The sequence below is a fragment of the Stegodyphus dumicola genome, chromosome 7 (assembly GCF_044657685.1).
Source record: "Stegodyphus dumicola isolate Sdum_Otavi_A_Nest chromosome 7, ASM4465768v1".
Classification (NCBI taxonomy): domain Eukaryota; kingdom Metazoa; phylum Arthropoda; class Arachnida; order Araneae; family Eresidae; genus Stegodyphus; species Stegodyphus dumicola.
Genome location: NC_140774.1, coordinates 203,324,625 through 203,345,665, shown reverse-complemented (window position 1 = coordinate 203,345,665; position 21,041 = coordinate 203,324,625). Strand labels below are relative to the sequence as shown.

At 34.1% G+C, this 21,041-nt stretch overlaps 1 protein-coding gene and 1 long non-coding RNA gene across 7 annotated transcripts in view; one reads left to right on the top strand and one right to left on the bottom strand.

Moving 5' to 3' along the window:
• Positions 1 to 21,041, top strand: part of LOC146996609 (uncharacterized) — a 135,763-nt gene that overhangs the window by 56,475 nt on the left and 58,247 nt on the right. The window lies entirely within an intron of this gene.
• Positions 4,245 to 19,727, bottom strand: LOC118198984 (uncharacterized). Its single transcript, XM_085821257.1, has 2 exons — positions 19,481 to 19,727; positions 4,245 to 5,800 (listed from the first exon to the last, which is right to left on the bottom strand). The coding sequence occupies exon 2, from the start codon at positions 5,747 to 5,749 to the stop codon at positions 5,327 to 5,329; it is 423 nt and encodes a 140-aa protein (XP_085677383.1). The 5' UTR covers positions 5,750 to 5,800; positions 19,481 to 19,727; the 3' UTR covers positions 4,245 to 5,326.

Genomic DNA, 21,041 nt, shown 5'->3' with positions numbered 1-21,041 from the left:
CCGTAATCAAATAAACCAAAGCAAACGTGGAATAGAAGAACGTATGTCTAATCGCTCCTTGCCCAGACGAGAAAGTGGTTATGACACTGACTGCCGTATCGAAGGCCCGATTTCGAATCCTGGAGAATGCACAAATGTAAATTCTCTGCCCATTCACATGAGGCAATGGTGGCGCAGCTATTGATGCATCCATGGTTAAATGACCACCTCTTCCAATCTGGCTAGTGCCCGCCGTTGAAAATAATAATTAAAGAAAAAATCTGATCTCTCTCGAAAAAGATTGCAAAATCTACGCCAACCTAAGTTTGCTTTTCTCTTTAATTTTAAAATCTATACAGTCAAAAGTCGTTAATCCGGACTCGTCGGGACTTCGGCGATTCCGGATTATTGATTTTTCCGGATTATAGATAATCAGTTTAAATCGCGTAAGATGGCATGCAGAAATTCTAAAATTAAAAATATGAAACCGTAATTTATGAAATAAAGAACAATTATGATCTAAAGGGTATCAAAATTTACAAAAAAAAGCTTAATATTTATTTGTTTACTTTATTAAACATTTCTTTAAATGTAAGTTGTTTAAGTTGCTTCGTTTTATGTGATAATACTTTCTCTTTAATTCTATAAACAGACATAATTTTTTGTTCAGTTACAAAGTTCCGCTGTTCAAGTTCCGTTAATTGCCGTGCCGAGAATACCGACTAACTTGTCAATCGAAATTTTTTCGTTTTCACTAACCTCTCTGTCACATTCTTCATGTCTTTATCCATTTTTTGCAGCAATTCCACTTTTTGTTTGATGGACATCGAAACATACTTTCGTTTTGTACGATCCTTTGGGAGCTCCAGATTCGGAAATTCTATTTGACATAATCGAAAGTTCAAGTTTACTTTTATAGTATTGCTCTTACAGTCTTCAAAAAATAATAAGCCGAATCCAATTCAAAAATTAAGGAACAACGCAATCATCGACATTAACTGAAATAGATAATTTTAGCTTATACCGTTCGTTATACATAAAACGCGCACGCGAAAACGTATTCTGCGCTTGCGCACACGCAAGAGGTCTTACGTAAGAGCGCACACGTAAGAGGTCTTACGCGCACGCGTAAACGCCTATGCGCATGCGTCAACGCGGCGCATGCGCAGAAAGTTTTTAGCTTTGGGGTCCGGATTATAGATCATTCGAGATTATGGGTGTCCGAATTAACGACTTTTGACTGTATTTTTGTAGAGTATTAAATAAGACAAAAAATGTGGCACTTGTCCATAAACATTCTCGTTGTGTATTCTGGAAATTGCCTTTTTGTCGGATAAATATGGAAAAATTTTATTAAAACATTATCGCTTATTTTTGTCTAAATGTACGCACTTATTTGTAAGGAAATCTATCGGTGTTATTAAAATTTTTTTTTTCCATTTCAGAAGCTTATAGACATTTTTTCAGCATTTCATTTTGAAAACTGATTTTCTAAATTTTATTATGGCACGCAATATTTTATTTCTTTATGAAACATTAAAATTCTAACACCTAAAAGCGTATCTGTTATAAAAATACGATAATTTCAAAATTTATAAAACAATCATCTCGCCCTCTCTTTAAAGAAGAATTATTAATTACAGAAAAACATTAATTATGCAACTTTCTAGAAGTTTTTATAAACCTTCATTTAACATCCTCGTGATGTTTGTCATTATGGCTAAAAGACTGCCGTCGACTTTTAAATATTTCCTAATAAGCTAGGAAGCCCAAATTGCATTATGAATGACAATACAAGATAGTGAGGCGATTTTTATATAACTTGAATAATTCTTTTTTAATTTAATGTTAGAACGATTTTTTGCACATACCTTCGTTTAATGAACAATCTCAAATGCTTGTAATTTTATTATTGACACTATCGGATTAAGTAGAAAAGAAGCTTTTAGTTGAAGTTCACATTAGATTTCCAACTTAATTTCCAATTTTTTGGCAAGTACTTTAGAACACTTTACGTACAGAATGTTGAAAATAAAAGAGTGATTAGTCATTGTTGGAAAGCGATTTTTCAGTTGAATTATTTGATTGGTAACGTGTTTCCGAAACTAAAAAGGTAAAAATAAGAAATTAAAAAATGAACGGAGGAAAGGAGGGTTTTATTTAAAACCGATAAAATAATTAACGAATTAAAAGGAGAAAAAATTATTATTATGTAGTTTAATGAGAACAATAGATTAAAAATTATCTTTACTGAATTCATTTATTATTTTACTAGAAAGCCTGGCGGTCATACGAAATGACCGCTGTTCTAGATATTATAAATTGTAATTAAAATTATTTGTGCAAAGGTGTCTGCTAATTCACACTGAATTACCCAGGGCAGGCGGCGAGGACGGCCCTTTGCTTACTGCCCCACGGGGTTTCCCCCTTCTACTTGCTTAATTGCTTAAAGTAGAGTGCAATGAAGGAAACCACTGGCGGTACATTTCCTTAAGAGCCACCGCTAGCTCAATAAATAAATGTGATTTAAATAATAAAATGTTGATTAACATGTCAAAGATCTCTTTGTACACAACATTTCTTGTGTAGATCTTTCCATCATTTTTAAGCTCGCCTTGCAGAGGACCATCCATTATTTTTAATTTTACGTCCGTTCTTTCACGAACTCTTGCGTTCAGTTGTAAACCATTTCAAAAACAGATGATTGCTAATGCAAACAAATGTTCACGTTCCCCCGGACACGCTCAATTTGCGTTCAGCTGAAAATTCAGTTTAAAATACAAAAACAGATTTAATAATTTTAAAGGAAAATGCATTTATTGGCAACATTGTATTTCATATCTAGTTTTGGCAACAATAAAAGAAAATTCTGAACTTGGATTTGAAAACCAAAAGTATGAGAAACCATTGGCTAGTACAGTTACGCAAGCAACCAATAAACTATCAGCGACAAACACTTGATCCGCATATATATAAGATATCACGAATAATAAAAGCGTGGACTCCTAGATAAGGAGTTATATTAATTGAATTGCATCGTCAGAGTAATAAGTCGTTATCTCTGTAAATTTATTCAGAGCGCCCGACACCTAACACATGATGTTTGGAACAGATGTGGGAAAAGTTTTTCTTTTTCCTTACTTAAGTTTTATTGCGAGTGTTATTATTCGTGATATAAAATTCTGGATGAATTTTGTAAAGATAATTTTTTAATATATTGTTCTCATTAAACTAAAAAATAAATTATTTCCTTCTTTTAGTTCAGGGATGGGCAAACTACGGCCCGCCGGAGGGTTCTATCCGGCCTGTGGATAGAATTTTAATTTGGCGGTCCGAGGGAAATTGAAAGAAATATTTATTTATATATTATACACCATCTTCTTTTCTACTTTGTTTTAAGTATTATTTTTTCTTCCTTTTTTTCAAAGGGCTTATGAGCTTTTTACTTTCTCTATTTTTATTCCGAAAACATAAATTGGCGGAAATAGCAAGCACAGACAGCTTTCAATTGGTAGTGTTAAAAGTGGAAGTTCTTTATTAGTTACAGCTGTGGATTGGCGCCAACAAACGTTAGCTCTTCCTCGGAGAGCAGACATGTGGGAATCCAATATAAGGGAATTAGACCTCTCAGAAAAAACTTAATTATCTTGACTTAAAACTTAATTTGTTTGCTGGGCAGCTAGCTAAGAGCGACTTGTCTCATTTCCCGAGGTTAAATTCAATACCCTCAAAATATGAAGAGAAGCTTAAGAATTATGAAGATGGCTTGAAAAAAATTGCAAAAAATTGAAAAAATTGCGTACAGCGTATAACTGAAATTCTCTCGTTGGACAAATTAAATCAGTCAAACTAAGAGGAATTGGGAAGTTTGGAATAAGCAGAAAAATAACGATTTGTGAATTACGAATGCTAGTAACTAATTTCACTTGCTCTATAACAGGGATGTTCAAACTACGGCCCGAGGGCCAACTCCGGCCCTCCGGAAGGTTATGTTATAAGGTATTTCTCCCACTTCCCTAGCGTGCCTTCGTGGTGTAACGGTAGCACGCGCTGGGCCGGTATTCCAGAGGTCCGTGGTTCGATTCCCGGCGAAGGCGGTTGCTAATTTTTCATCTCGTCTGCTTCCAATTAATGTAATGACTCTACAATGTTATCTTATGTTGAATGGCCCGCAGATTGAATTTTAATTTGCCGGTCCGAAGCAAATTAAAAGAAATATGTATTTATATGTTATATACCATCTCCTTTTCTACTTCATTTAAATATTATTTCTTTCTTCCTTTTTTTTTTTTTTTTTGGTTAGTAATAGCTGTAGATTGGCGCCAACAAGCCTTAAACTCTTTTTCGAGGACCAGACATATGGGAATCCGATATAGGTGAATTAGACCTCTTGGAAAAAACTTAATCTTAACTTAAAATTTAATAAGAAAACTTAATCTGTTTGCTGGGCAGCTAGCTAAGAAAGACTTGTCTTATTTCCCGAGGTTAAATTTAATACCTTCAGTGAATGAAGAGAAGCTTAAGAGTTATGAAGATGATTTGAAAAAACTGCATTTTGAGTGCGAACGCAGATTTAAAGATTACAGTGCCATTCAAACAGAATTGGATAACTTTTAGCATGCCTTTCAACGTAAATTTTACAATTTACGTTGAAAGGCATGCTAAAAGTTACGCCAGATTTGCAGCTTGAATTAATTGATTTGCAATCTAACAATCATCTCAAGCAGTTGTTTCTAAATATGCCAAAGTTAGACTTTTATAAATCATTATCGAAAGTAAGTTTTCCAAATTGAATATATCACGCCCAGAAAATCAATGCTATGTTTACTTCATCTTATATATGTGAACAAGTGTCTTCAACTATGAACCTTAGAAAGAATTTCAGAAGTAGACTGACAGAAGAGCATTTAGCCTCGTACCTTAGAATCAGTACATCTCACTTCGAAATTTAATATAAAGAACTTTCAAATGAAATTGCAATTTCATTCATATCATTAACGTATTTAAATTGTATATTGTTTTTAAAATTTTAGAAAAATTCATCTTGGCCCGCCAAACTTTATGTTTTCGATTTTTGGCCCGCGACCGAAAACGTTTGCCCATTTCTGATTTATACCATTCAGAAAATAAATAAAAATAAAAAATTTACTAAATTCTAAATATTTTACGAAATGTGCTTTTAACTCGGGGATTAAAATAGGCTTAGTATGTAAACAAATTCTGATTATTCATTACAGCTGTACAAAGATATAACTCATGGCATTCGAAAAGAATGCTTGACTGCATTCCTGATGTCGAGACATGATGTTTGGAACAGCTGTGGAAAAATAGTTTTCTTTTTCCTTACTTAAGTATCATTACGAAGAGTGACATACAATGGCTCCAGTCCACCAGGCAACAGAAGTATTTGTGGGCCATGAGTAACAAGTCCGGAACTGGCATTCGGATTCGCAGGATAAACAGGTGTTAAGGAATAAGGGTCGGGGGTGACGTCGGCCGTAGCCGCTGATGAAATTTTAGGCATTGTCTGGCGATTCCATACCACCGCTATTGCGACGATGAAGCCAGTTATGGTAAACACGATTCCTAATACCCAGAGAATCACAACTGCACTTTCAAATTCAGCAACTGCAAATTTGCGAAAGAAAATTGTGAAAATAGTTCCAGAAACGATGAGAGTGAAGCCAGCGGAACAGGAGCAGCACACTAGAGAAGACAGCAAGGATTTCTCCTCTCGATCAAATATGGTGGTCAGCCTCTTGTCTCCCATTTCAGTTCAACACACATCGGTCTCGTGTTTGCCCCTTTCCGGCCTAAAAATCTAAAACAAATAATTCGAAATACGTTATTAAATTATAACAAGATATATAAGAACTTTGAAAACAGTCACTGCAGATTTTATATCGTTAGAAATTAATTCTAAATGCATACTGCCTTTACTGTATTTACGAAGCTTTTAAACACCAAGAGTTTTATGAAAGCAGTTTGGGCTGTTAACACGTTGAGCGCCACGCGTATGTTCTAGGCAATCCCGTTCAGGTCACGCGCTTCGCTCAAAAGCGCTGGTATTGTAGGGCCAGTGATTCGTATCGCGGTAGAAGATAGCAACAAGTTGTGAAAAAGAAGGCATTCCGTCGAACAAAAATGTAAGAATATCTAGAAAACGACAACATAAACTCCGAAGAAAACCGGGAAAAGCCTCTGAAGTACGAAAATATTGTAAATTATGTTATGATAAAAATGCAACAGAAGCTGGTAGAGAAAGAAGACTAAAGACTGGTAGAAAAAAGACTAAAAGAGTGCTGTCACATTTTGTAACAGCTGTAATGGAGAATCGTTTTTATGTTTACCGTGTTTCAGTGAATCAAAATCAAATCATGAATCAAAATTAAGTAAATTTTAAATAAATTTTGTGTAATTTCATAAAACAGTGTAAATTTTATAGTTATATATCATGTCACACGCTGTCAGCTAGCGGCGGTCGACGCGGCCTAAACGAAGAGGTCTAGTGTCAGCCACAAATGGCTGACGCGACCTCAACGGAAAGTTTAGTGCAGCCACAGATGGCTGACGCGACCTCAACGGAAAGTTTAGTGCAGCCACAGATGGCTGACGCGGCCTAAACGGAAAATCTAGTGTCAGCTAAGGATAGCTGACTCGACCTAAACGGAAAGTCTAGTGTCAGCCACAGATGTCTGACGCGGCCTAAACGGAAATTCTAGTGTCAACCACAGATGGCTCACGCGGCCTAAACGGAAAATCTATTGTCAGCCACAGATGGGTGACGTGGCGCTCAACGTGTTAAAGAACTGAAGAAATCTGAGGCTAGGAAATCTAAAACTTTGCATGCTCGGAGTAGAGAAAAATCCATTTAATGTTTTAATGAATTTAACAGAAAACATACCATAGAGTAAATACTATTTTTCTCTTAAAGTTTAAAAAAAAAAAAAAAAAAAAAAAAAAAAAAAAAAAAAAAAACTGCTGAATTACTTGTTGTGTGTAGCGTATTCTTTGAGAGAGTAATTATTATTAATTTTGTAATTGTTCTCCGAAGCTGTTAATTACATACATCTACATGAATTTTACACATAAAAGTTATAATTACGCACTATTATATTTTATAAGTTAAAATATAAAACAGAGCATTTGTTTTACATACTGAATAGAAAGTTTTGTATTTTAACTTCTAAAACTTTAGTGATCATTTGCAAGGTATATTTTAATTTAATTGTGCTTTCCTATTAACTCTTGTTTCAACTTACAACTCCCTACCAGAACGAGTTGTTAGAATCGCGTTGAATACAAATGAGTTAGAGGAAGTATTTAAGGAAGGTTGAACTTACTTCGAGACAGAGAGCTAGTAATCCGGAGTAGCAGGCATTTGCCTTCGGGCCAAGTCTCTCTCTAGCATTTACCCTCGGCCACATACTACATGCACTTTGATATTCGCAGGCTAGTTTAAAACTAAGGGCCAACTACATTAGATTTGTGTTAGCTTCGGTTAAGCCTCTTAGTTAGTTATAGTTACTTCTTAATTTTTTAAGCCCAAGTGAAGGCTTTGTTGTAAGCCCGAAGAAAGGGGCTGACATCTTATTTTGAAATAAATGGTAGTGAACCCTTCTTGAGTTTGGGGCTCTTGTTATTTGAACTAAACGATAATTCGCTTATAAATTCATTAGGTTCTTCGACATTTACTTCGACATTACAGTGGAAAAGGAGTGAGGAACTCCACACATTAAAAGATGTTTTAATGTTAAAATCATATCAGAAGTTAAATTTTGTATTTGCTATTCTGTCCCGAGCCCAAAAGAAGTTTCGTAAATATCTCTATCTTATTTTGAGAAACTCTGTAATTGCAGTGATATCTCTGAAATATGACTAGTTTAATATATTAATTAATACACTAGGTAATCTCCCTTTAAAGTTAAGGAAATGGAGCCTCAAAATTATCTTCGAGATTTCCTTTACGCACCAAGAATATAAAAGTATTTTCAGTTTGGTATATTTGTTTCATTTTAACCCCTTGAGGACCAGCGCGCCGGAAATAAAACTCAGTCACGGGACCGAACGCTCTGAAACGGAGCGTCACTACCGGCCCGCGCATTTTAAGTAGTTAAGCCTAAGTTTACAAAAAAATTCGTATAAAATCAGCATTTTAATAAAAAGACTCCAAATTTATAAATTATATATATACTATACTACTATTTAATATGTATTAAAATAAAAAATATAACGTTAATACAAATGAATGAAATATGCAAAAAACTAAAATTATTACTATGCACATGAAAACAAATACTATACACAATAAAACAAAGCTGCAAATATTACAAACACAAAATAAAAAAAGAGGAAATTAAGAATAATAATATATTCTGAATAAAATCGAAATTTAAAAATTCTGCTGTGTGTGATATAGTTCAAAACAAGGATCCACACAGAGTCCAACATTGCATATTTTGCACTCATAATATGATGTTTGTTTTCGATTTTTTTTAGCACATACGACACATCTTCTTCTACTTTTATTTCCTTTCCCATCAATATAAATTTTTGGAAAATGTCTACCAGTTAGACGAAATGGTTGAATGCCCGGTAATTTTGAACAAGTTTTTGAGCTCCTTGGTTTAGCGAATTTTCCTATTATTTGATGAATAACTCTGGATCTGAATTCCAAAGCAGATATTTTCTCGCCTTTTACCTTCAAATATATTACATTTGCATTTAGAAGTGCCATATCTAACAAACCAAAAAACAGCTTTTTATACCATTTTACGGTTTTTCTAAATGCTGGATAGTGATGAATAATAGAATCGCCAATGTCAACACCCCCCATATTGTGATTATACTCCACAACGCAGAGTGGCTTCAAAATGTCCTTTCCAGTCTTTCGGTCTTTTTTACCAATTGGCACAATAACGCCGTCATGTATAGTTGATAACATCAGCACTTTTTTCTTTTTGTCATTAAATGCAAATAAATTCACACGTGCCCTTTCAAACACCCGTGTTTCCCAGTTTGTTTATATTAACTAGAAGAAATTCTTTCTTCCATTTCACTATTTGATTAATTCATCTATTTCGAAATCTCGCTCTGTCAAACCTCAAAAGACAAACGCAGTTCTACTCCAACATTTCAACTAATAAACGTTCCATAAATTTCCACAATTTGTCAAAATATAAACACAGCGAGCAATAAATCCCAGCCCTTTAAAGAGCCGTGATTCTCACTTTGTTTACATCAAATACAGAAGCATAGAATAGAAACCAATGCTCGTTCATGAAGGTCAAATACCATATGAGTCGACCGTTGTGAAAACCGTTGCCGTTTAACGCCATCTAGTAGCATTTAAAAATTCAAATAAAACGTTCCGATTTCCGATTACGCATACGCGACGCTGGTCTCTCCATATCGATCGGAGCTCTTCGCGTGGAAGCGACGCTGGGCTGATAAGAGTGGAATCGCTGCGTCGCGTCCACGCGACCTTGGTCACGAACGGGTTAAAGACCTAATGTGTCTCATAATACAAAAAGATTTAATTTTGTATTTAAATACATGATTTAAAGTAATATACATTATTCATAAATAAAAGCATGAAAACCATTAAAATAAATAGACCAAATATTTTCTCCTATGTTTCCGCATATCTTGGTTGGTGTAACTGCAAACGCATTTGACACCTATGTGGGAGGTTCGGAGCTCGAATCTCGGAATCACATTTTTTTCACGTTCATTCTCGATATAACCTAACGACTGTACAGACATTCGTCCAGTTTAAAGCAGAACTCTATTTATACTTCCTTGTGCGAAATAAAAAGAAAGTATTGTAATCGCGAAAATTTTCAGGCATCATATTTCAACGAAAATATCTATTTTGACCGCCATCGAATGCAATTTAACGATGTTTTTGCGTGACATCTGTACGTAGAGACAGAATAAGACTCTTTTCCACCCAAAAAATTATAAAACTGATTGAAAATGTATTCTGAAGAGAATTTTTCGTGGCATCTGTACGTACGTACCTCGCATAACTCAAAAACGAGAAGCTTCAGAACGTTGAAATTTTGTATATAGGACTGCTATAACATGTAGATGTGCACCTCGTATTTTGGTTGCAATCGGCCGCACCAAACGTATATAAATATGTTTATATATATATCCACTCTGTTACCCGGCTCAGTGATCTCAGTTTCTTTACTCTTATGTTTGTAAGGTGTACATTTTTTGCATTAAAAATGATTGAATTATGTTGTTCTTGTCTTCCGGTTAAGGTTTTTATGCCTTTAGTAAATCTGCATGCAATATTTGTGAAGTTGTCAGTAATTTAAAAGTTGTTTAAGTGCAGCTAAGCTTAATGAATTTTGCGATGGCGGACATGTTTGTTTACATTTTAACATTGGCAAAATAGCGGATTTGTTGCCAATCTAGAGAAACTAAGCTTCGCAACAGCAAAGATAACGCCTTCTTTTATTATTGCGATTTAAATCATATTTAAGCCATTCTGGAATTTATTCGAGGAAATAAATGTTTAAGATTTACTTTGTAATTTTTAATATAGATATTTTGAGTTTTTATGTATTTTTGCCTTGTCGGGAAGTGAGAACTGAATTAATGGAATGAGAAATACTGAATCGTGTGGGAAAAACTGTTTTTTTTTTTATTTGCTTAATTTCTTTATACATCGTTATAGATTAATTATAGTATTTGAATAGAACATGTGGCAACGATTAGATAATTCTTCAAATTATATAAATTTATATGCATTTTGAAAATACTTTGTTTTTTAAAACATTCATGACATTATTCTTCACGATTTGCGGAAATTGTTTGGCTCAAATCCTTTTTTGAACTTGTGTTCCATATGGATACATCTGCAGTTTATTGCCTCCCAAATTCATAAACTTACTCTTGAGAAGGAAAAACAGTAACAGGATAAGTGACTTTCAGAAGAAAATAACGAATTAATGGTGCAGTCATACACAAGAAGATATAACTATTATTAAGTGCATAAGTTCTTATTTACAAGTGAATATATAATTACACAAGTTAAAAAAAAAAAAAAAAAAAAACTGTAGTATATTGCGACCTACCAAAAACTGTTTTCTAACTCGCACTTTAAGAATCACTACTGTATGTAGTTGTGATGTTATTTAAATAGCCTAATAAGACTGTTTTGAATTAAGGAATATCATAGTTTAGGCAGGTTAGTGGTCAAGTATCTAAGACATCCATGCTCAACCCACATACGGCTCGTCGTACTTTTACGTGCGATTCAAAAGGTCTATTCCCTCTTTCCCCCACAACGGTGGGCAGTAGCCATTATAGGCGTTGACCACTACTAAAGTACTAGAAAGCAGTGATCACTTTATTGTGGGGCCCACCAGCGGCCGAGCGGTAAAGTCGCTGAACACTGGTAGTTCGGTCCGAGGTTCGAATCCCGCGAACGGGCTGGCTGCACGGGTGTTTTCGTGGTTTTCCGCATGTTTAACGTGTATACGAGCCAGTTTCCCTTAGAAAGCCCTCCACGAAGGCATCCCTTCCCTTAGGCAGATAGCCTTAGTGTGCTTTGCCGTAATTAAATACACCAAATACACCACTCTTTATTGTGGAAGCCCTTAACATTTGAGCTACCGTTGCTTCCTTTGAAGGGACAGACAATTTACATCCATGACTTCTTCGGCATACGAGCAGTTACAGTCACAAACCAGTTTCCCGCCTTTAGGCGGTTCAAATGCGATACGATTTACAGGTTTTGCAAGCAAAGATTATTACCCAGAAGGCTGTACAGTAGAGTTTCGCAAACTCGATTTCCGAAATCTCGACGTTCCGTATAACTCGATAACTTTTTAAAAATATCTCTGGGCCAAACAGGAGCAAATATTACATACACTAAATATAAATGAGAGCTTAAATTGCACCTGTGAAGCTCGGCTCCGGTACTTCCCAGTTTTTGAGATAAATCCTAATTTTAGCCGGAGAGTGCAGGAGCCCTAAATTAAAGGGCTCTGACACTTCTTTTATGTAAGTCAACACCAATTTTAGCAAACAAATTTAATTTTAATAATAAATATGCCTTAAAAATCAATTTTAACTTTTGAATGCAGGCCTGTCTTTGCCTCGGAGACAAACCTTGGACACAGGTTGAGACTTTTTGAGGAAAGAAAAGCCCCCACTCTCATGCCATAGGGTTATTTTCCAGGAGAGCCAGTTAATTTTTGGTTCCTGAAAGGGCTAAAAAGCATCACTCTGGTTGTGAACGTGCCTGGTTGTACACGTTTCGAATGATATAACCAAACCCAGGGGACCGCTATTGTCACTTGTATAGGGAAGTCTTACGTTTATTCTCACGTTGTTATCGGATCGTATTAATGTAAAATTTCTTGACGGCTAGAATTATACCGACAGAGCATCGCGATCAGAAAGTCTTGGACTCTTTATTTTCGAAGCTATACTTTTCTGTTAAATTTCCTTCCGTATCTTGCTACTGCTTCTAAAAATTCACTTTTTTCCATTGTGACGCTTTAATCGTTTTATCATTTTTCATTGGTGTGCTGAAAAAAAAAAAAAAAAAAAAAAAAAAATCATCATTATTATTATTATTATTTTTTTTTTTAATCTCTCATCCCTTGAAATAGTACATTATATGTTATCGGGGCTTAAATTCAAACAGAGATATACTTCTTAGCTTCTGAGTGTAAAAATTGAATTGTAATTCCAGTCCAGAGCCCAAAATAAGACGAGATCCTGTAATCTATTTTTTATTCAACTATTTAAAATTAATTTAATTATTTATTAAATTCCTCATTATCGCTTTAGATTTCTTTTGATTAAATTTTTAGTCCAAAGGGGCTTTGTCCCTGAAGAACTGTTGTTTCCGTTTGGCGATTTTGCGTCGAATCACTCTGAATGTCCGTTTCACTTTTTAAACTGTTGCCACCAAATGTTAGAGTCCTGCATTATATTTGAAGAAATTAAGTAATTAAGAATCTGCATGAATGTATGTTTCTCGCACTGTGATAAAACAACGGTACCTAGAGCCATCCAAACTTGAATGACGTAATCCTACAGCGAATATGTACACCTCAAAGCCCAAATTTGAAATCTGGAATATGTTTTATGATCGATTTCCTATTTTGTAAAACTTTAACGAATTTTTGATTAACAAACTCAAGGATTTCAAAGCGAGCAATGGCAATGTTGTAGCCATTATCAAGGGGAAAAAAAGATCTTATCTCCAGCGCGCGAGACTGTGTATAGGAAATTCTATAGATGCGCTCAGTTTAAAATTATTTTACGATATTACTGTTGTATTATTTTGTGGTTTAAGTGCCAAGAACATGATATTTAATAAATAAAGGTAACACACAAAATGTTAAAAAAAAAGCGCCCCTTTAGACGTAATTTAAAATCTGAAACCTTTCAGATTTCCCCCCCCCCGCCTTTACTTTTGCATTACTTAGCATTTCTGTATTCTTATCTTTCATGCCCTTAAAAATTTCAGCCTTTTTACTTTACATTAAATTCAATTCAATCTGAAAGTCCAGGGACTGATCGAAATTCTTCGAGTTTCTTTATTTAAAAGAAAGGTTAGGTTAACGAGTTTAATTCATTGAGGGAAAGCAACATGAAGGGTATCTGTTAAAGCTTTCGTGGTGAACGTTGTAAGGAAAACCGGTTATACACGAGGAAAAACCACGAAACCTCAAATGTGACCGGCCCGTTCACAGAGATTTAAATTTGGCGAACTTTAAATAATTTAAGAATAAGAACCTTAAATTTAAAGATGAGATTGTAACAGATGGACATGCCGATAAACTTGAAAGCTACAGGCATTGTTCCTTCTGAGAGTGATTTGATCATTTTACTTAATTGTAACGTTTGAAAGGTATAGCGTGGTGCTAGACCAAACCATTGTTTACCGATAGGAAAGCTACCTATAGTAATCGACTGAATATTTTTTGTGACATGCTGTTACTGTATGGAAAATGTCGGTGGAGTCCAGAAAAAAAGCACGAGTTTTAAACAGTAATAGTAAAGTACACTACGTATAGCTACAGTACACTATCTCTAATACACTACCATTATTTAGATATTTATTTCTTAGGTGGGACCACTAAAATGCTATTTTAAAGTATAAAAGTAAATACAAATAATAATTTTAAAAATTTGAAAACTTTCAGATTTTATATAACGCCCAGAGTGGCGTTTTTTAACGTTTTGTGTGTTAGCGTTATTTATTAAATATTATAGTCCTCGCACATAAACAATAAAAATTCAAGTCAACTGGCAATACTGCAAAATAATTTAAAAAGAGCATATCTTTAGAATTTCCGATACACAGTCTCGCGCGCTGGAGACAATTTAATTTTTTTCCCCGTACAGTGTTGCCATGGCTCGCTTTGAAATCGTTGAGTTTCTTAATCAAAAAACTCTTAAATGCTTAATGAAATATGAAATAGATAATAAAACAAATTCCAAATTTGGGCTTCCAGATCCCCATATTCGGGTTGAGACGTACGTTATTCAAAATTGGATGGCTCTAGGTACCGTTGTTTTATCACAATGCGAGAAACATACATACATTTATGCAGATTCTCCATTATTTAATTTCTTCAAATATAATACAGAGCTCTAACATTAGGTGGCAACAGTTTTAAAAGTGAAACGGACATTTATAGTGAACCAACGCAAAATCGCAAAACGAAACCGATAGTCCTTCAGGGACAAAGCCCCTTTGGACTAAAAAAAAAACGTTTATTACAATTAACTGTGAAACTAACTTCTCAGTCATTTTTACGTTACCGGTTGTGCTAGTTTGGAGGTACGGCTTTATTGTTCTAGATTAGGTTAGGTTACCCGCCATTTTGACGGGTATTCTTAGAGATAGCTATACTTCCTACAGAACTCTGAAATTAAAGGCATAAAGGGGAAATAAATTTGGGCATGTATGGGTATGTCGTATGGGTATGTATTTCGATAATTGCCGTAATAATTAAAAAAATTATGTTTTCTGTAATTCTGCTCATGAAGTTCAAAATCCGTCAAAATGACGGGTCCTGTAAATATAATGCTAATATTACCTTCATCATGTTGTACATTACTTGATAAAAGTACTGACGTTTATTACAGTGAATTCTCTTCTCCCAGATGATAAAAGCAAACAGATTTCTGGTGACGGGAAATCTAATTATATTATAAGGAAAATTCATTGCGAACTTTTAGAATATAAACTGCATAAAAGGAACTGCATACTTATTGGAATAGGACTCATAAAACCAAAATTTGATTTAAAGCAATTTAATTTCCTTTAATAAAATTGACAAATAATGTTTAATAGCTGTCTCTTTATATTACATTAAAGATGTGTAGGGAATCATTTGAGTAAATTCAATTTCAAATTTTCTAAAATTATTGGAAATGGAGTCAAATGATTAAAGTTTTCTGAAATTCAAATATGCAGATGTCGCCATTAATTTAATGTAAAGTGAAATTCAAATTATGGCTCCGTGAAACTAATAAAGAGTTCCGACATAAATTAAAAAATTTGATGTGTACACCACATGACTTCCTTGTACGGAATATTAAATTATAAGCATTTTTTCTTGCATTTCATTTAAACTTATTGGATTTAATTAAATCTACTTTCTCGATAGGGCATGAACCACAATAGAATAAATGCACTCTTTAAAATTCACTATATTTGTTTACCATAGCGACACTCTGGCGCTAGGTTCACTTAACAGCGTTATATTTCGTTCATACTATAACTATGTCTATGTCGTAACACAATTAAGAGGCAATCGGCCTAGTGCGGCCTTTACCAATATATTATAAGTAGTGTGTCTTTAATGATGAGTTGAATTTAGTAAGATGGAACGTACTTTTTGCACCTAGTGCAGAGTCTCTAGAAGAGAAGTAAACGTGGCTCCACGACGTGAGGATCTGCAACTTGAGGATTTCTGCCGCTCGGCTATGCTTGTCTTGAGAGAAGCTGCGAATTAATCTTGATCTGCAAAGTTCAAAATAATCTCGATGGCTTGAAAGGCTAGACAAAATTTCTGCATATTTGATTTAGCTGATTTAATTCTCTGAGCTATTGTGGTTATTGATTTCGTGAGATAAAGGGTTTTCTGATCTTTGAAAATGTTAATGACTTCTGCTACATTTTCCTGCTGAACTTTGTCACTGTAAAGGTTTTTAGGCATTTCTTGATTAGTTTGGCCTGAAGCTTGAATGAATTCCGGGTAAGTCATCTTTAGTGGGAATTTCCTGTGGTTTTTCTATCTTCTTTAATTGATTGAATCTTTAAAGAAAAAACGCGATTTTCGTGACAATACAAGTTTGTTTTTCATCTGGTTTTAATTTACAGGTATCGGATCTGTGATTTTGTCCGCACTTACAAGATCTGACTTTTTTAAAGCAGTTATTTTGGGAGTGCCCGAACTCCTGGCAATTGAAACATTGAATTGGGCGTTTTCTGGGCTGACATTTTTCTCTTGTGATATTGAATCCGAACATATTGTTTAATTCATGAATTTTCTCTGCTACAGAATTTCTTTTTAGTTCAAGGAAAAAATATAGGTAAACGGATAATTTGGTCTTCTGCTTTCTTCGTGAATTGCTTTACTTTAATTATAGGGAAGCTTCTGCGTTCTAAGTCTGCATGAATTGTTTGCTCTGTGTAGGATCTTGGGATATTTTTAAGTATGACTTTAATTGAATAGGCTGAGGAAATTTGGTACGTATTTTTGTGCGTAATTTGGTAATCTGTGCTTTCTAGAATTTATCAACTGTAGTTTTATAATCGGCTTAGGTAGTGCAAAGGAAAATCTGGTTTTGATTGTAACTTCAAATTCGTTTTTACACATTTCTCTGAGCATTTTCTCTATTTCAGGCCAATCAACATCATTTTCTGGAATGACTTATGGGGGGAATTTTCGTTTTATTTTCTGCGCTGTAGTCGTCTGCGTTTCATCTGTAACTTTCATAGCTTCGTTAGTTTCGTTAAGAGTTTCAAATCTGTTATTTTGCGGAATGTCTGGTGGTGGGATAGACTCGAAATTTTTCGTTGTTTTCTTTGGAGTTTGCCAAGCCTTCTGATTTATTGTTTTATCATCTGTTTTAGAATTTGCGAGCTTCGGAATGTTCTGAATGCATGCTAAAATGAATGATTTTGTTGAATTTCTTCTTGTAACTTTGAACGTATTTCTATCGCTGGTGGGGAGGTTAATGTCTTCATAGACTCAATACAGTTTAATTTATCGGCGATTTCGTTTTCTAATTTGAGTGAGAGATCTTTGGGGTTAGTCGGAAGCTGAGTATTAAGATATTCTTGCGAGATAGCTTCTGTTAAATTAGGAAAAACTTTTCTGTGCTTTTTAACTACTGCTTCAAAATTTGAAGGGGAGGGTTTGAATTTCTTAGTATTAACAGCTATTTTCTTAGGACTTCCTGAGGTTTTCGTTTCTTTTCTCTGGGATTTACTTTTTTTAGTAGAAATTAGAATAGCAATTATACTTTGAAGCGCCGGGTCATCCTGAAGCAATTACAGGTATCTCTTTGGATGTAGTCGATTTTCTTGAATAATTCGAATAAGTAGAATCATTATCGCTATCATAATCGCTGAAAGTAGCATGCCAAAGAATTTTGCCCCTATCAGGTGGTTCGCTATTACTGGCCATATCGAGGAAAACAAGCAAAAATGATATTTACCAAAAATCAAGAAGAGCAGTCGTCGTCGCAGGAGAGAAACTCCCATATTATAACTCAGAATGTATTATAACTCAGAAATGCACAAAATTTATATCATTTAAAGAATTATCTAAACGTCACCACATGTTCTAATCAAATACTCTAATATATCTAGAACGATGTATAAAAGAAATTAAGCAAACAAAACAAAAAAGAAACAGTTTTTCACAGACGATTCAGTATTTCTCATTCAATTAATTCAGTTCTCACTTCGCGACAAGGCAAAAATACATAAAACTCAAAATATATGTATTAAAAATTACGAAGTAAATCTTAATAACACTTAATCGAAGTAACACTTATTTCCTCGAAAAAATTCCAGAAAGGATAAAGCATGATTTAATTCGCAATAATAAATGAAGGCGTCATCTTTCTTGTTGCGAAGCTTAGTCTCTCTATATTGGCAACAAATATACTATTCTGCTGTTTCAAATGTAAACAAATATGTCCGCCATGTTATTTAAAACTTAACCGCACTTAAACAGCTTTTAAATTGTTGATAATTGTACAAATATTGCTTCCAGAATTACGAAAGGCATTAAAACCTTAACCGGAAGATAAAAACAACATAATTCAATCATTTTTAAAGCAAAAAATGTACAATTTACAAACATATAAGAGTAAAGAAACTGAGATCACTGTGCAGAGTAACAGAGTGGATATATATATAAATATAGTATTTATATACGTTTGGTGCTGCCGATTGCAACCAAAATACGAGGTGCACATTTACATGTTATAGCAGTCCTATATACAAAATTTCAACGTTCTGAGGCTACTTGTTTTTGAGTTATGTGAGATACGAACGTATGCACGTACGTATATACGTTCGTACAGACGCCACGAAAAATTCTCTTCAGAATTAATTTTAAAGCGGTTTATAATTTTTTTGAAGGAAAACAGTATTTTATTCTGTCCTTATGTACAGATATGACGCAAAAACATCGTTAAATTGCATTCGATAGCGGTCAAAATGGATATTTTCGTTGAAATATGCTGCCTGAAACTTTTCGCGATTACAATACTTCCTTTTTACTTCGTACAAGGAAGTAAAAGAGGTCTAATAATTAGTGTATTGTAGAAAGTTATTATACAATTGTGCATAGTTTCCAAAACGATCTTAAAACAAGTATATTTTTCCACTAAGAAAAGGTAAAAACTCGAATAAAATTTTAAATGTGTTAAATTATAATTACTTAAATTTTTACAGAACATTTGAGTGCTTATAGTGGAAACATTTTTTTAATTTTTATAGAACATCTGAGTGCTGATAGTGGAAATATTTTTAAAATTTTTACAGAACATTTGTGTGCTTATAGTGGAAATATTTTTAAAATTTTTACAGAACATTTGAGTGCTTATAGTGGAAACATTTTTTTAATTTTTATAGAACATCTGAGTGCTGATAGTGGAAATATTTTTTAAATTTTTACAGAACATTTGAGTGCTTATAGTGGAAATATTTTTTAAATTTTTACGGAACATTTGAGTGCTTATAGTGGAAATATTTTTTAAATTTTTATAGAACATCTGAGTGCTTATAGTGGAAATAATTTTAAAATTTTTATAGAACATCTGAGTGCTTATAGTGGAAATATTTTTTTTTTTAATTTTTATAGAACATCTGAGTGCTTATAGTGGAAATATTTTTAAAATTTTTATAGAACATCTGAGTGCTTATAGTGGAAATATTTTAAAAATTTTTATAGAACATCTGAGTGCTTATAGTGGAAATGTTTTATCCAATTACCTTTTAAGAGTTATCATCTCCAATTATTTCTGGTTCATTAAATTTATATATGCTACTAATTTAATTAGGAGCAACAGAAATCGAAATCATTATGCTTATGCACCTCTCCATCTTTGCCGCTGCGGAGAAGCTTAGCAGTGCAGAGGACGAACAACATTTAGGACTTCTCAAGTCCAACCCCGCGAAAGGCACGTATCATTGAAGAAATCGACCCTCATTGATTTGCGGTAAAGAGAAAAGCAGGCAGTGTTAGTTGTTTATCAGAAAGGAGAAGGGTAGCCTCACGCTTGCCAACCGTGACCGTTTTATGACGTCAGATATGCATGTCAATGAATCAATCATGAACAGGCGAATCACTTTTCAGGAGAAAAATGTTAAAATGTTTATTTGTTACTTATATATTATTTGAATGCTAATACAAGAAAAATAAAACCTTTCAAACTGAGTTGTTTTCAAATGAGATGTAGTTTTTATTTTGTTGCAAAATATTTCGTTGCAGGTACGTAACTGGAAACGTTTAGTTTTATTATATTAAGCGTTAGATTTGCATTATTATAGAGAATATAATCTCAAAAATGGATAATTTCCCGTCATAGCTCAATACCAGGGCTCACTGTCTAGTATTTTACTATATCGGGTTCTCGATATATTAGAGAAATTAGTGTATTGTAAACGTAAAATTGAAAGACTTATTGCACTCTAAATTTTGTTTAGATTAAGTTTCTTGTTATTAAAGTGTTTCCTCAAACTTTTCTAGCTATTGTGCAGTTGCTTTCGACATAGCTGTTACTTTAAAAATTTAACCAGCAGTGCAATAAAAGTTCCAATTACTTCAAATATTACAAGAATTGCATGTAAGATTTAACTTGAAATATTATTTGTGATGCTATTTATGAAGATGCGAGCATTTGATGAATTACAGAAGACTGAGCAAAACAATCTTTATATAAAAACTAATAGAAATTGTTTCATTTAAACTTCGTATAAAAGTTCTTTTTTCATCAACTATCATCGGTTGGGCTCTGAATGTTGAGTATATTGCTTGTGTCGCCCGTTTGATACACAAACGTTGAGGTCCACTAGCGGCTGAGCGGTAAAGTGGCTGAACACTGGTAGTTCGATCCAAGATTCGAATACCACGAACGGGCTGGCTGCATGGGCGTTTTCGTGGTTTTACCCATGTGTAACGTGTATACGAGCCAGTTTCCCTTAGAAAGTCCTCCACGAAGGCATCCCTCCTCTTAGGCAGATAGCCCTCGAGGCTTTGCCATAATCACACACACACAAACGTTGAACGTTGTTAGCTATGCTTCTCGCATTTAAAGACTTAGAACAGAGCGATTTTGGAAAGGAATCACTTTTTTTAGCCGGTTTTGATCTCAAAAGGCATAAATAATATGCTATGGGTTTCTTCTTAACGCCTTTAAATTTCAACTGGAGATTGGTATGCAGAGTATGCTGATGCTCAAGATATTGTGCACTATTGATTGAAAGCATTTGCAGTTTCTTTAGTGAAGAATTAAAGAACTTAAAATTCCTATATCGAATGCGAAGCAAAATA